The 17,575-nt window shown below is 40.5% G+C and overlaps 1 protein-coding gene across 3 annotated transcripts in view; it reads right to left on the minus strand.

Moving 5' to 3' along the window:
- LOC120944042 (sodium channel protein type 2 subunit alpha-like) overlaps positions 1–17,575 on the minus strand; it is a 317,686-nt gene that overhangs the window by 88,152 nt on the left and 211,959 nt on the right. For all 3 annotated transcript variants that reach the window (XM_040357809.1, XM_040357807.1, XM_040357808.1), the window contains exons 15-17: positions 16,181–16,354; positions 14,221–14,577; positions 10,050–10,529 (exon numbers count right to left, since the gene is read on the minus strand). In XM_040357809.1, the coding sequence (XP_040213743.1) occupies positions 10,050–10,529; positions 14,221–14,577; positions 16,181–16,354 (1,011 nt within the window). The remainder of the gene's footprint in view (positions 1–10,049; positions 10,530–14,220; positions 14,578–16,180; positions 16,355–17,575) is intronic.

Raw genomic sequence — 17,575 nt, forward strand, 5'->3', positions numbered from 1 at the left:
GCTCAGCGGGAGGGATACCCCCATCAACACTGACATAATCTATGGCATGCTTAAGAAAATTATAGTGTATCTAGCATGTACATCTTTCAAGCTGCCATTGTTATGTTTACCTGAAAGACATTTTTGATTTTCCATTAACAGTTTTACATGCATGTTGATCCTCAATTTGATGACTATAATTTATACATGGTCATCTATCAACTATATGATTACTATGCAATTTGGTAAGCATTTTCACTTTTGGCCACACACTGTATCCTATCAACTATTCCTAAAAAGAATATATACCTATATATATATATAAAGTGTAAACTTTAAGTATGTTTTTAAACATATACACATTATGGGCTCTTTGACTTAGTTATACAAAAATAACTTTTAATAACTTCCTGGCCCTCCTGCCAGGACCTGTTGTGATCTTCTTTGTGACCTTGCCAACATTATGCACACAAGCCGTTAGCACCCTCCAAAAGGGAAGGATCATACACACAGCACAGATATTTTTTTTAACGTTGGAGAAGCTCATAGGTTTAAAGCGGGGGTTCACCCTTAGAGGGCACTTTTCCCCCTTAGATTCCTGCTCGTTATTACTAGGGGAATCGGCTATTTATTTTAAAATATGTGCAGTACTTACCCGTTTACGAGACGCATCCTCTCCGTCGCTTTCGGGTATGGGCTTCGGGAATGGGCGTTCCTTCTTGATTGACAGGTTTCCGAGAGGCTTCCGACGGTCGCATCCATCGCGTCACGATTTTCCGAAAGAAGCCGAACGTCGGTGCGCAGGCGCAGTATAGAGCCGCACCGACGTTCGGCTTCTTTCGGCTACGAGTGACGCGACGGATGCGACCGTTGGAAGCCTCTCGGAAGGCTGTCACTCAAGAAGGAACGCCCGCTCCCGAAGACCCATACCCGGAAGCGACGGAAGAAGATGCAGCTCGAAAACGGGTAAGTACTGCTTATATTTTAATATAAATAGCCGATTCCCCTAGACCGAACGAGCAGGAAGCTAAGGGGAGATTTTTTTTTTTTTTTTAAATGGGTGAACTCCCGCTTTAACTAATAATTATTTTGCATAATAATTCTCTTAGGTCTGCATGGTTGGGGTATGTTAGAAGAAATAAACACTGCAGATTTATGTGCCAAGCTCAAATTTCATGAATAGGGTTTACATCCACTTTAAAGCAGTTGTAAAGGCATTCTTTGCATTAAGAAAAAAGCTTTCTGTGTGCAGCAGTCTTCCCAGCACCCCCTAATACTTACCTGAGCCCCATCTCTCTCCAGCGATGTCCACAAGTCCCTCAGCCATCCGAGACTTTCCTCCTGATTGGCTAAGACACAGCAGCAGCGCCATTGGCTCCTATGTCTGTCTATTAAAGTCAGTTAGCCACTCAGGAGCAAGAGGGGATGGGGCCGAATGGCAGCTTCATGTCTGAATGGATACACAGAGCTGCAGCTTGGCTCAGGTGCCCTCATAGCAAGCTGCTTGCTGTGGGGGCACTCGACAGGCACTCAACAGGGGGAGGGGCCAGGAGCAGCTAAGAGAGACCCAAAAGGAGACCCAAAAGGAGGAGGATGCAGGCTGCTTTGTGCACATCTTCTGCACAGATGAGGTAAGTATAACATGTATATTATTTTTATAGAAATTAATAAATCGACTCCTATGTCGCTACCACCAAATAGCTACGTGAAAGAACAAGCACAACATTGCCCTATCTTATTCCCCTACAGTTAGGCTTTTGTTATAATTAGTTTAAAATTAATGAGAGTGGCACTCCATTCAAAGCAATTTTTTAACATTTGAATAGAGTAGGAAAAGGTGAGATCCTTCATGTCTGTTGGGGGCATTTCCCCGCTTCCTGTGACACTTAAAGCATTCTGTAAAATAAAATTTGAACTGCTTTCTGGAGTTCAATGATATAACATCGTTATTTAGGAATCTCCAAATAAAGACACAGAAAATACCCTTCTGGAAGGTGAAGCAAGAAATTTACTCCTCAGCAATGTGCTGGGTGAGAGTGTGACAGGAAGTATGTAAGAGCATCCCAGCGGGAACAAAGAAGGACATACACGCTCAGCTAAGGATCTAACCCTTCCCCACTCTGTAAAAAAAAAGTTGGTGTTAGAGCTTTACTATAGATGATACAATAATAACAGATGTGCAATAATTTAACAAACTTATCCTAAATAAAAATTCACTGAAAGACACAACCTTACCACCAATGGAACATCATAAATGAAAGCAGGTCTATGATAAACACACATATTGCAAAATCATTCTTACCAGTTTATATACTACTTAACATTCAAAATGATGCATGCTCCTTTTTTAATTTTACGCTTGTGATCTTAAAGCAGTATAGGTTTAGGGCATGCAGTAAATGCTGAGGAAGTATTAAAAAATAAAATATAATGAAAATTAAGAAATTATATTTTTAGTAGAACATTATAACTGGCCAGTCTCGGCAGATCATGCTGTGAAGAGAGTCTTATGACTCCACCTAAGCCTAATAGCTGTGCATGTTCTGTATTGAATTGCAATGGACAGGCAAGGGACACAGCTGATTTGCATGCAAGCCAATCAAAATTAATTGTAATCAGATATTATGTCATGTAACCTTAGTTAAAGTGGTGACACGTTGCTCTGCCTTGTTTAAAAGCACCAGAGTTGCATTCTCGGTTACTTCTGCTTGAATTTAACCCTGTGAGAAGTAAAAATAAGTGCAAGCAGAAAAAAAAACAAAAAACAAATTAACAGCACCCCTAGCCTTCTTAAAACATATTAAGCAGGCATAGTGATTAGTCTGTTTTATTAAGCAATTTTAGGACTGTTACCCTCACGACCACTGAGAGTTGAACTGCAACCCAACATCTGTAAGAGTCATCGATCTGAAAATGTTTCTGTTAACAATCATCTCAAAGATAGACAAGAACTAACTGTAACAAGGACCATTGACTCAAGACCCTTTGTAAAAAATATATGTTAAACATTGTTTAGTAAAACAAGAATGTTTCGTAGTGTACATTCTTGACAGATAATAACATTTCAGTTTCTAACAAGAACAATTATTTTCTCTAAATGTGTTTTATCACAATAATTTTCCCATGTAGTATATTGTGCTTAACATTAACAGAGTAGATCTAGATCCTAGTACCATTGGAGTGCATAGAGATATCAAGAATTAGAACTATATTTTTATGTCAGGTTTTTATTTTCCTTCCCTAAATAGGTACGCTTTAAGAAATGTTTCCCTCTCTTCCTGTGCTGGTGACCCCAGTCTATAGGACACTAAAGTAAGATAATTTCCCCAACAGGGGGCAAAGAACAAAAACAGAGACTATAGAAATTGTTCTAACCCTTTCCCATTCTGATAAAAAAAGTGTCTTTATATAGACAATACATTTTCCATCAGAGAGACCACTCTTCCTAGAGCAAGAAGTGAAGGATACCTATATATTACAGGACATGTACCCCAACTACCTAGTTATTCAATATACTCTATATACCCAACCTCCCTCTATATTAAAGCACATGTACCCCAACTGTTGTAGTAAACCTTTCTCCAACAAAAAAGTCTTATAAAAAAATATTACATTTACAAAAAGAGATACTGTACATTCATTTTGACAATTAAGAACAAAGTGGTTATTTGCTGTTGAAATTAAAATGGTATTTATTTATTTAGCTATTCTCAGCTACTGTGACTAATACAGAAGGGTGGAAAAAATGAACCTTTCCATGGTTATAGTTCAAATGTTGCTGTTTTCCATGGGGATCTACAGGCACATGGAGTGCTCCATGTAGGAGAGAATCCCATAGACCCAGCTGTCCACTCTTCTCAAACAGTAGTTTAACCTATATCAGTCAGTATACTACCACAGCTAAGCATCCTCAAAGCAGCTTTTCCTCTTTTTTTCTGTATTGCAGATGTCCAATTTTTCATCAGGTACCTCTTTATCCTACATTTTTGGTGCCAAAAATATACATTGCATCTGCTTTAAATGGCCCTTCATAAAATACTCCAATTTCCTTTAACCAGCAATCTGAAAATGAGATTCGTGAAGCCTTTGGTTGCTTTTTAAATTGAACCAACAGAATTAATTGTCAGAAAAAGCAATCCAGAAAAATAAGGAGAGTGCATAATGTCCCTGGCTCCTACAGCCTTGCAGGGGTTGGTCAGATGTGGGGGCTGTATGTAAACAGCGTAGTACCCCTTATATGAAAGTGTAATCCACATACATTTTTTTTATTTTACCCTAAGGTCTCATGCACACTGGGGCCCGGATTCACGTAGAATCGCGTATCTTTGTGTGGGCGTAACGTATCCTATTTACGTTACGCCTCCGCAACTTTGACAGGCAAGTGCCGTATTCTCAAACCAAAGTTGCGGCGGCGTAGCGTAAATAGGCCGGCGTAAGCCCGCCTAATCCAAATGTGGTAGATGTGGGTGTGTGTTATGTAAATTTAATGTGACCCCACGTAAATGATGCTTTTTACGAACGGCGCATGCGGCGTCCGTGAAAGTATCCCAGTGCGCATGCTCCAAATTAACCTGCAAGAAGCCAATGCTTTCGACGTGAACGTAAATGACGCCCAGCCCTATTCGCGAACGACTTACGCAAACAACGTAAAATATTCAAAATTCGACACGGGAACGACGTCCATACTTAACATTGTAAGAGACTTACGCCAGTCGGATCTAATACAAATCTATGCGTAACTGATTCTAAGAATCAGGCGCATAGATACGACGGCTCGGACTCAGAGTTACGACGGCGTATCTGGAGATACGCCGGCGTAACTCGTACGTGAATCCGGGCCTGGATGTTTTTATAGCTGCTGTTTTTGGCTTCAGACATTTGTTTCTACAATCAATAAACTCTCCAGCATGTTACCCTATGTGTCCACGCACACATTGGCTGTTATCAACTGTTTTTGACTGGGGCGTTTTTTGGCTGTAAAAAAAAAAACTAGTGGGTTCTGAGAGGCATTTTTCAGCTGTAAAAATGCTCTAACATCAAAAAACTCTCAAAAACGGGGCTCACCAGTGTTCAACGTTTTTGATAAAAAACAAACAAACAAAAAATAAAAAACGATAACTCTGAAAAATGCAAAAAAAAACTATAAAAACGCTAATGCAAAAAAGTTGAAAAACTCACTGCAAAGCTACTGCCGTTTTTATAACGTTAATATAATGTAAAGTGTGCATGAGGCCTAAAGGATTACATAAAATGCAAAATCAAACTAAGACAAGGGAATGGAATAAAACCCCATAATATTCTGCCTTCTTAAAGTATACCTAAAGGCAAAACTTTTTTCTAGTTTTGGATAGAGTCGAGAGGGATTAGAACACCTGTTTTATTGCTGTCTGTGCCACCGTTAAGGAAACTCACCTCACCTCAATTTGTCAAGTTTACCATTATTATTGAAAATGAAAGGAAATGAAAATCCAAAATTGTGGGTTGTCCCCAGAAAAATAATATAGGGGATAGCTTCCAATGAGGATACTAGTTCTGTTGACCTGGGGGTCTCCAAGGAATTCCCTTCATTTGCAGGGATTTCCTCTCACTTCCTGTTTGGCTGTGGGACAGGAAATGAAGGGGAGTTGCCACAATGGGACACAGATGGCGGAAAAAAATCTGACAGGGGTTATAACCCTCCCTTACTTTATTCCCCCCCCCCAAAAAAAATTGTATCATATTTACCATAATTGTCTTTTTCTGATGCCTATCCATGGCAGCATACATATGATAGTAGCTCCACCTACTTCCACCCACAGGACTAGTGCATAGCTATAAAAAGTTAACACCCCCACAACAGCCCATTCCCTGTACATCGCTTTGAATGAACTGGGTGGGTTCGGTATGCTGCCATGGATGGGCCCCAGGAAAATAAAATTATGGTAAGTATGATACAATTTTCTGTTTTCCTGGTGCCTCCATGGCAGCATATGCATGATAGATCAATAACTAGCTACCAGGGTGGGAAGATTCAGCAAATTCTATCATAAGATAGTGAGTAAGCTACTGGCTTCCTGTCAAAGACAGGTGTAGGGAGGACCACTAAGCCCATCAGTACTGCTGAAAGAATGTACTATAATACAACCGGATTGGCTCCCGTCATGTTGGCTGACACCTCTGCATAAGGTGCCCACGATGTTCAGATGCTACTGGAGGAACGTACAGCAATTACTTTCGGTGGTTGCAGCCCGGACACATAGCGGGACCTTAGAATTAACTTTAGGAATTGTGGGCTGGCGCCTTCTACCATTGTTGGTTTCTAAGGAGCTAGGTATATCTACTTTGGCTAGCTGATGACTGTTTGCAAGTGGACTGTTGTGTGAGTGTTAAGTTTTTATAGCTAGGCACTGGTCCTGTGGGCAGAAGTAGGTGGGGCTACTATCATATGTATGCTGCCATGGAGGCACCAGGAAAAAGTTTTGCCTATAGTTCTACTTTAAGGTCCATTTGTGGTCTCTCTGCAATTCTCGGCCTGTATATTAAAGCGGAGCTCCACTCTAAAGTGGAACTTCCGCTGATCGGATCCCTCCCCCCTCCGGTGTCACATTTGACACCTTTCAGGGGGGAGGGGGTGCAGATACCTGTCTAAAGACAGGTATTTGCACCCACTTCCGGCTACAGTCTGCGGGCAGACTGCGGGCAGGGCGTCACCTCCCCTCACCCCAGGTTGTGTTCTGGGAACACTCGGCTCCCAGAGCACAGCGGGAGCCAATCAGCAGGCGCAGCGCGACAAGCGCATGCGCCGTAGGCAACCGGGCAGTGAAGCCGGAGCGCTTCACTTCCTGGTTCCCTCACCGAGGATGGCAGGGGAGGCAGCAGAGTGACGAGCGATCGCTCGTCCTCTGCTGCGGACGGCGCTGGACTCCAGGACAGGTAAGTGCCGATATTAAAAGTCAGCAGCTGCAGTATTTGTAGCTGCTGACTTTTAATATATTTTTTTTCAGCGGACATCTGCTTTAATAATTATGTGGAAAAATCCCAGATCCAAATTGTGATTCTTTTACACATTATGGAATGTTAGTTTTCCTATTAGAAGCTTTACAGTGTCCTAATGTGTAATGCTGCATTATGTTAACCTTTACATAAACTTTTAAAATGTAAACTCTTCATTAAATAATATCAGTAATCACTAACATTGGTTTGAAGAGAATGGAAAGGAACCCAACCAGCAAGTCTGTTATCAAACTATATCTGCAGCCAGCAAATGATGAGACACCACCAAGGCTCCTAAAATTAAACTTAATCTGGTATTGAGGGTCACTCCTTACAAAAGAATTTGTAGTTCTCTCACAGCTTGCTGACTATAAGCATAAACTCTGAGCTGACATTCCAGATGTCCTTCCAAATCACACTCTTCTGTATGGCATCTCATCCACTGTAACATTGCGCTGTCGTGTGCTGCATTGTTAAATATAGTGCATGCACCTTTTTTGGTTCATTAGGAAGCCTATTTAAAGGAATGGGCTGCATTAATTTAAGACATGTACTGTGCAACATTACACATTAAATGCACTGCTCAGTAAAGCTTTGCTAGACCTGATTATCAATAAAAGACAAGTTTGGAACGTGGTTCTTCTAGTGTCAAGAAAGGAAGTAGAGGTCATTTCCTTCAAAGAGTTGTTTCTGACATAACAAAATGTATCCTTGTCTGAAACTACTGCTGGTTTGAGGATTTTGATTGGATTAATCTGCCTTTTTTTTTCTTACAACTATAACCAAATGGATTTGAAAAGTTTCCCATTAACATAGTTATCTCTTCAGTATAACTCATTTTATTACCCGGGGATTGCTGGGTTCTCTTAAGGGAGAACCAGCAAATGATGAGCCACTACTAACATGCTAATCTATACTAACCAGAAAATAACTGATAAGAAAGCAGAGCAAAGGGGAAATAAGTAGTCTGTTTCATCCACCTGTGCTTGTAATCAGAGCTTCAGGTATTGAGCTTGGTAAACAGTTTTTTTTTAATGAACAGTCAAAATTAAACTTAATATCCATTTAGCCTAGAGAGTCCCCTGCAGGCTAAAATTTGACATACTTATACAAAATATTTCACATTTATCTAATAATATGTAAAAAAACATTTTTAAATTTATATATTTTTTTTTAGTCCTGAACATGATGAAAAAATACATACAAAACACAAAATTCTCCCTTTAATACTGTAAACATTCTCTTCAATAATGGCTACAGAAAGTTAAACCTTAAAGAAGTTGTTAAATAAAGAAAGACCTACACTTGCATGGGTTAACTGTTCATTTTTGTCTAGGGGATCAGCCGATCCTCTGAGTGCAAGACCGGTCTCTGCAGCTCCTGCTTCCCCACACACCAGTGGTCTTGTGAATAAACTGTTCCTGATGTCATCACGCCTATAGACCAGCTCTGGACGTGAGGACGGCAGGAACAGTCCACTGATGGATGTGGGGGAGCAGGATTTTGTGGAGGATGGATCGGGTAAGCATAGCCTTTCTGTGCACCCCTAGACAAAACAAGCAGTTAACCCATGCAGTGTGAGCACAGCCCCACTGCATGGGAGAAAACATTTTTTTCATGGAGTTCTGCTTTAAATTACAGGTTCCAGGGTGTTACAAAGCCAGGTTTAACATTATAATTTATAATTTAACATGATAATTTGGATATACAAAATGACACCTATATGGCTCATTCACACTTTTGCAGTTCAGACATGTTAGAGAGTCCTATACCATTGTTGTCAATGGTACAGTTCTATTTACGGCCAATGTATTGTACCGTGGTGTTTTTTTCCCCAAAAATGATTCTGCTTGCTGCATATTGGTGCGACTTCCAGTAAGCTCATCTTCCACAGAGATGTATTGTACCGCATATAGAATACAGTACATACATTTTTAATCACAGAGCTACCAATAGAACTTAAAGTGTTACTAAACCTAGGACCCTGCATTCACTATATTTGGTCTCCCACAGTACATATAACATGGACATTACAGCTAAATACCTTTTCTCATCTGCAGTCAGAACAGCTTGTTACTTCTATCAGTGCCTGGTGAAAGCTTGTAGGAGGAGTTTTCATTCTCCCCATAATTGTCCTTAGAGGCTGACCCTCTGTCTGGCCCTGTGCACCCATATGCACCCTCCCAAGAAAAATACAGCAATACACACCAAACTATGCAGAGTGCCCCCAGGGTTTTGTACTATCAGGAGATTGATTGGGGACTGTGAAAGAAGGCGAGGATCAGAGAAGACAGGATCAAACAGCCTTTTTACACAATGCGGAGGATTAATCCCTTAGGTTTCACAGTGAGTATAACAAGCATGCTATGCTGCATATACAGACTGTTTTTACTGTTGTGCGTTTAGTAACACTTTAACTGAAAAAACTACATTTCTTAAATCATATTATCCACTTTTTGATCATATGACAATTTACTACATCTACATCATTATAATTGTATTAAGGAGAAAAAAATCAAAGTGTTGTATTTCATGATTATATCATTTTAAGAAATAAAAAATTTAGCTTAAAGCAAAGCTTCATCCAAAGGGGGTAGTTCTGCTTTAAGGAAGTCCCCTGCTCCTTTTGAACAATTGACACTTTTACAGAGCAGGGGAGGGGGGGAGGCGAGTAGCCAAGTACGATTTTGACAGGAGCTTTCGCTCTGACCACCTAGGCGATCGAAGTAGAAGTCCCCACCCCTCTCCGCCTGTAGTCTTCTGGGACTCGTGACAGGTCCCAGAAGACTGCATCCACCATTCACAATGTGCAGCGCTGCAGTAGCCCCCCCCCCACCAGGAAGCCACAAGCTGTTACAGCCGGGTGTCCATAGTGAAGATGCCAGTGCCGAGGAAAGAAGACAGCGGGTAAAACCGACTGAGGTGAGCACACCACTGGATCCTGGGAAAGGTGAGTGTTTTTTGTTTTAAAGTGAGCAGCTGCAGTTTTTGTAGCTACCGACTTAAAAAAATTTCACAGTAGACTGGAACTCCTCTTTAAGTTATCATGAGTAAATAAATATATCAGTAATAATAATAAATGTATTGGTAAGGCATACCTCTTTACTTTCTTCCAGGTCAGATTCACTGCTGAAGTCTTCTGTATTGAGATTTTCAAAATCAGATTCCCCAACAGCGATGGGAACAGTCACGGTGAGGCTTGGGTTATGTATAAAGGACATGTAATCACTCTCATCGATAATATACTTTTCCATACTGCTGCCTACTCCACTTGTAGTTCCATTGCCACCTTTGTGATAATCTAGGTCTTTATTAATATCAACGGCATTATGGTTATAAAGACAGCTCTCTTTCCGATTGTGCAGCTCCTCGAGTGGTTTGATTTCATCGAGAGCTTTCTGTTTCTTCACAAAGGCTTTTTGCATGCATTCTCGCATTGTTTTCTTTACAAAATCTATTCCCACATGTATTCTTCCCACAGCAATCTGAAGGTTGTTCATCTCATTGTCATCATCTGTTGCTGTGAGGTTGTCGGAACTAAATGAACTCAGCAACAAGGCCAGGAACAAATTCAAAACCTATGCAGTACATACAAAGGTAAGTTAACATTATATGGTAAGACTATCAGTCCACGCACTACAGTGTATACAACTGGCAATTTTCTGATGCTCTGAAAAAGTACATGAAAGAAAGTTTCCTAAATTGCAATCAAACTAAATAGGTGCATTTAAAAAAAGTGCAAAATATTTTATTAATTCTACTTACAATACAGTATAATGAAACCATTAGTGTGGTAAGATATTTATTGAGGCGAATCATAGGCACTATAGGACCACTGGGAACTTAGGCCCAGATTCTTGTACAATGGGCGTATCTCTGCGGCGGCGTAACGTATCCGATTTACGTTACGCCGCCGCAACTTACACGGGCAAGTGCTGTATTCTCAAAGCACTTGCACCTTAAGTTGCGGCGGCGTAGCGTAAATCACCCGGTGGAATTCAAATTCGGCGGGTAGGGGGCGTGTATCATTTAAATGAAGAGCGTCCCCGTGTCGAAAGAACAGCGCATGCGCCGTCCCTAAAATATCCCAGTGTGCATTGCTCCAAATGACGTCGCAAGGACGTCATTGGTTTCAACGTGAACGTAAATGACGTCCAGCCCCATTCACGGACGACTTACGCAAACGACGTAACTTTTTAAAATTTCGATGCGGGAACCACGGCCATACTTAACATTGGCTGTGCCTCATATAGCAGGGGCAACTTTACGCCGGGAAAAGCCTAACGTAAACGTCGTAAATTTACTGCGTCGGCCGCGCGTACGTTCGGGAATTCGCGTATCTAGCTAATTTGCATACTCGACGCGGAAATCGATGGAAGCGCCACCTAGCGGGAAAAAAAATTTGCAGTTTAGATCCAACGTGGTAAGAGACTTACGCCTGTCGGATCTAATGGATATCTATGCGTAACTGATTCTAAGAATCAGTCGCATAGATACGACGGGCCAGATTAGGACTTACGACGGCGTACATGGCGCTGCGCCATCGTAAGTCCTTTGAGAATCTGGGCCTTAGTCTATGGTCATCTGTTGTGGCTTTCTATCCTTACTGATTTATGGTCACTTACCTGGATTCTTCCTACACTTACAGTAGACCTCCTTTTCTGTACTTAGTTCACAGCCCTGTTAGAGTATTTAGCTAATGTTATGAGAATCTATGTTAACAATTATACCAGGAAAGGGTGGTCCAAAGGGAGAATCCATTTAAGTGCCTAAAGTGAAGGGGGTAGGAAACAAAGTAGGGTTGAAGATAGTATGTTGCTCTATTCTTCACTGGTTTCCCTTTTTCCCTCATTTTTGTAGTTTACTATTTATTGTACCCAGCACATTGCTGGCACAATTCCTGTCATTGTGATGATATTACATATAAACTATCACAGGGACAATGCTTTATAGGATTATATACCCAGACTTTTTTTTATCAGAATGAAGCCTGGCCCTAAAATGGGAGTGTTGGAAACTTTTTCACCACCGTCAATGACCAGTATGAAGAACAAGAGGATGGCCGCACACCACAGAGAGAGGGATAATGCTCAAATATTCTTTATTGTAGCAACAATGCCAGAGATATCACAGGAGCATGACTAGTTTGTTGACGTAAAAAGACTGCAATCTGTGTTCCTTGACAGTAGAAAAAGACTGTACAACGTCACCCTTGATGCCTGCAACATGGACAACTAGTGGCACCACATCTATAGTTGCCCCTGAAATGCAGCCAGGTGACAGACTGTTCTCTAACAGGATTAAACATGCTCAGAGATAAAGAATTCCCCAGTGTAGGGACCCTTCTGGTCACCATGTTTTCTCCATCTCTCAGGAGATCGGCACAAGTCTGGTCCTCAGAGAGAATGGGAAGGTATCTGTGCACAGTCCGCTTAGTGTCCTCAAACTCCAGACTAAACAATGTGCTAAACGTGGGTCGCTCTTTATTAAAACTCTTCTTGGTATTCTTGCAATCACCACGCCCAGTGCCCTAGATCACCCCTATTTTTGGAGTCTGCAATAGACAAAGCCCTACCTAGCATCCACCTGGAATACCCCCTTTGCAAAAAACGTAAATATAGGGTCTGAACCTCCATGTCATAAGTTTCTTGGTCACTGCATATGCGGCAAATTCTTAAAAATTGGCCTACCAAAATACTTTTGATAGTATGATGTGGATGTCCTGATTTGGCCATCAGCAAGGTATTGCCTAACAGGGGCTTTCTATAGAGTAGTGTGTATGACAGTCCCATTGCCACACAGATGTACATCAAGGAAACAAATCTCCTTTTTGTCACATTGTCCTCTAAAATGTAGGTTCCTCTCATTGTCGTTACAATATTCTAAGAACTGTTCCAAAGTTTCAAAACGGTCATCTTCAATGAATTTCAAATCATCTATGTAGCGATGGAACATTCTGATATGGGATCAGAAGGGATTATCACCTCCAAAAATGTAGTGACGCTCCCACCATCCCATACACAGATTGGCAAGTGGGGGCGAAAACTTTGCACCTATCACTGTGTGTTTTAAGTGTTTCATTAGTCAGCCAATCAACTCAAGCCCTTTCAGGCACCTTTCCTTTGAGCTGTGCATTTAAATGACTTGGGTTAAGGCCATACTTGTGTTGTGAACAAGCATGTAATAATCGTGTGAAACGCGTCAACAAACTAGTCATGCTCCTGTGATATCTCTGGCATTGAGGCTACAATAAAGAAGATTTGAGCATTATCCCTCTCGCTGTGGTGTGTGGCCATCCTCTTGTTCTTCATACTGTATTTGTATCAAATGAAATAAAAACTATTAGAAAAAAAATTAAGACAAAGTGTGTGGAGCTACAATGAGACATACTTTATCACAGTGGGTAGGAAAATTATACTTAAGGCTGTAAAGAATCATGTTGAATTTTGGGTACATTTTTGCCAAAAGATTTGATAAAAGCAAAGGAAAGATGACATTAAAAAAATCGGCCTATAAAATAACTTAATATGTAGCCTTGACATATAATTGAGCAGTTTTACTAGAGAGAGTTTTCTTTGCACCTTTATTTAACTCTTCAGAGTTGTAGGAGAAACTCCCCCTGCATTATTAAAGGTTGCTGCCCTGGCACCTGTCTGACTTCATGCCTTGTAAGTAAACCTGTACACAGTTCAAATAATGTAAGAATTAAAGTGTATGTAAAGGCAATTTTATTTTTACATTTGGATAGAGGGAGAAGGGTTATACCCCCGGTCAGGTCTTTATTACTGTCTATGTCAATGCTGGTGAAATTCACCCCTCTATTTGTCCTGGTGATACATGACACTGAGACAGAAAGCGATGAGAAATCCAGAACTGTAGAGTTGTCACAAGAGCAAAGGGTGAGGGAAAATCCTCAGATTAGAACAACTGTTCTTATGAAAGTGCTCGAAGGTGGGAATTCTGTTCATTTGGAGAGATTTTTTTGATAAATTCCTGTTGCTCATGGGAAAGAAAGTGAAGGAAAATCTCTAAAGCGTGGGGCACACGTGGCAAAGAATAACCTGAAATATCCTTTCCTACATTATTTAGTACTAAAAGAAAGCGTTCTTGCTTTACATACACTTTAATATTCAAATCCTTGCATGAGTCCAATTGTGCTATATTTCATGCAAGAGACCTGAAGGATTTTGCTGAAGTACCCATGTGATTGTTTATTTAATTTAAAATGCAGCTGTATATACAGGAAATTTCATTTTGTTGAGTACTCACCACAAGATTGCCAATGACCATCACTAACATGAAGACCAAAAGGCACATAGATTGTCCAGCAACCTCCATACAGTCCCACATAGTCTCGATCCATTCTCCACACAATACACGGAACACAATTAGGAAGGAATGGAAGAAGTCATTCATGTGCCAGCGTGGAAGCTCACAGTCCTCTGAGATCTTGCAGACACATTCCTTGTAGCTTTTACCAAACAGCTGCATGCCCACCACAGCGAAAATAAACACAATGATGGCCAACACCAAAGTCAAGTTTCCCAGAGCTCCTACAGAGTTACCAATGATCTTGATCAGCATGTTGAGGGTAGGCCATGATTTTGCCAACTTGAAGACTCGGAGCTAAAGGAAAATATACATGATTACATTTCTTTAATAATTATAAGGTAAAGTGTATGCAAACTTTACTGTGGGTTTCTGAAATCCCACCTCAGAGGTTTATGTCTTTTCTACAGGGTAACATTCAATGGGTGATCACAATGGTTGACTGAAGGGTCAGGCAGTTAACCTAGAATATCCAGTGAATGACAGATCTACTGTCCCATAGATTTTAAACATCAGTTAGAAGATTATAGATGTTTTTATGGGGCAACCTATAGTTTTCAGCTAGTATGCTTTTAACAGAATGCTGATCTTACAAAGTTATGTACAAAATAATAGAGCAACAAAGGAAGTGGTACAATCCCAAAATTCCATAAGGATAGACAGGATGAAATCTGTGCCCGGACTTACGTAGTACTGAACATCCAAATTCCAGTGAATAAAGTAAAAGTTCGGCATCAGAATGCCTTGGCATTAAAAATGTATATCTTTACTTAAACCATCAAAGCATAAAAAGAAATTAATTCCTAAAAATTTATGTGTTTCTGTCTTCTACATAGGCCTTAGTCATAAGATATGACTAAGGCCTATGTAGGAGGCTTAAATGCATACATTTTTAGGAATTGATTTCTTTCTATGGTTTGATGGATTAAATAAAAGTATACACTGTTAACCTGCTTAGCGGTATCCCCGAGCGTGACTCGGGGTGTTTTTTTCATGCTACTATCGGTATCCCCGAGTCACGCTCGGGGTAGATGTGCAGAGCGTGCTGCGGCGCGGCTTACCTTTCGCAGCATCCACAGACAAAGTTAATTACCTTGTCCCTGGATCCTGCGATGCCTGCCCGCTGTGTGAGCGAGAGGGTCCTCACTCGATTCACAGTGTCCCCGTGTGTCGCCGATCTCTGTTCCCTGCGACGTTAGGACGCACGGGGGTGGAGAACGGCGCCAAATTCAAAAAAGTAAACAAACACATTACATACAGTATACTGTAATCCTATAGATTACAGTACTGTATGTAAAAAATACACACCCCCCTTGTCCCTAGTGGTCTGCCCAGTGCCCTACATGTTCTTTTATATAATAAAAACTGTTCTTTCTGACTGCAAAATGTGGATTGTCCATAGCAACCAAAAGTGTCCCTTTATGTCAAAAATGGTTTTAGAGCAGCTAGAAAACAGCGATAATAAATTATAATCACAGAATTGAGCGATAGCGATTTGTGGGGAAATTCGTCATAAAAAAATAAAAGTAATGACGAGAATTCTACAACTGATCAAATTTCAGTTATTTTGAGTTGATTACATTATTGAATAATTTTTATTATAATTATATTATTATTTGTTATAATTATTTATAATTATTTATTATATTATAATTTATAATTTTGTTTTTAAAAAAAATTCATACCCGGGATGCCTACTAGACTCTTGTTTGGTCAGATTTAAATGAGTTATTCCTAAGAATTACAGGCCTACAGTATAAAACGCCAAATTTCCTTGCAAAATAATTGTACCGCTTTTGGTACGTAATTCCAGACAGAATCATACCGCCAGGGAGGTTAATGCCAAGACGTCCTGGTACCAGATTTTTACTTTTTTACATGTACAAAACAACTTTCTTACCAATCTGAATGACCTAAGCACTGATAATCCTTCCACATTAGCCAGACCCAACTCCATTAAACTGAGGCTCACAATGATACCATCAAAAATGTTCCAGCCTTCTTGGAAATAATAGTATGGATCTAAGGCAATCAGCTTAAATATCATTTCTGCTGTAAAGATTCCAGTGAAAACCTACAATAAAAGGAAACAAGTCCAATTAAATGTGATAGTTCAAACCATTATTCAACGTACTAAATATGTGGCATATGTAAACATATAAACTTAATTTACATAGTTATGTGAAGGTTACAAAAGAGGTTACTTCAAAGTGCCAGAACATATAGATTTAAAATGTTAACCAAAATTGTAGTACAAATAAATGTGAAAGATGACATCACTAAGGGAGCAAGTGGAATCCTTATGGGTAGAGCTACAAAGGGAGGAAACCAAGGGAAACGTAATTCTGGAAGTATGCTATAGGCCCCCTAACCAGAGGGAGGAAGTGGAGGTGGACCTATTTGTATGAGCGGCAAGAATGGGAAGTGCCATTATAATGGGGGATTTTAATTATCCAGACATAGACTGGGTGGAAGGAACCGCGCATTCATCTAAAGCTCGCCAGTTCCTAAATGTGCTGCAGGACAATTTCATGAGTCAGATGGTAAATGCACCAACTAGAAAGCGTTACTAGACCTACTGATTACCAACAATACAGACCTGATCACGGATGTGGAAATACGGGGCAATTTAGGAAACAGCGATCACAGGTCAATTCGTTTTAGTATAAATCACACAAATAGGAAACTTAAGGGGAATACAAAGACACTGAATTTCAAAAGAGCCAACTTCCCTAAACTATGATCCTTGCTAGAAGATAATAATTGGGATAAGTTAAGAGCATATTAAATGGACTGGAGGGCCTTAGTTATAAGGAAAGGTTTCGAGCACCGAACTTGGTCACTCTGGAGAGGAGAAGCTTGAGAGGGGATATGATTTAGATGTACAAATACCGTACTGGTGACCCCACAATAGGGATAAAACATTTCTGTGAAAGGGAAGTTAATAAGACACACAGACATTCACTAAAATTAGAAGTAAAGCGGTTTAACCTTAAACTGCGTAGAGGGATTTTTACTGTAAGAGTGGTTAGGATGTGGAATTCTCTCCCACGGGCAGTGGTTTCAGCTGGGAGCATCGATAATTAAAAAAAAACTATTAGATAGGCACCTGAACAACCACAACATACAGAGATTCAGGCCCCGTACACACGACCAGTTTCCTCGGCAGAATTCAGCTTCCGACTGAGTTTCTGGCTGAATTCTGCCGAGAAACCCGGCCGTGTGTACACTTTCGGCCGAGGAAGCCGACGAGGAGCTCGACGAGGAAATAGAGAACATGTTCTCTATTTCCTCG

The sequence above is a fragment of the Rana temporaria genome, chromosome 6, assembly GCF_905171775.1.
Source record: "Rana temporaria chromosome 6, aRanTem1.1, whole genome shotgun sequence".
Taxonomy (NCBI): domain Eukaryota; kingdom Metazoa; phylum Chordata; class Amphibia; order Anura; family Ranidae; genus Rana; species Rana temporaria.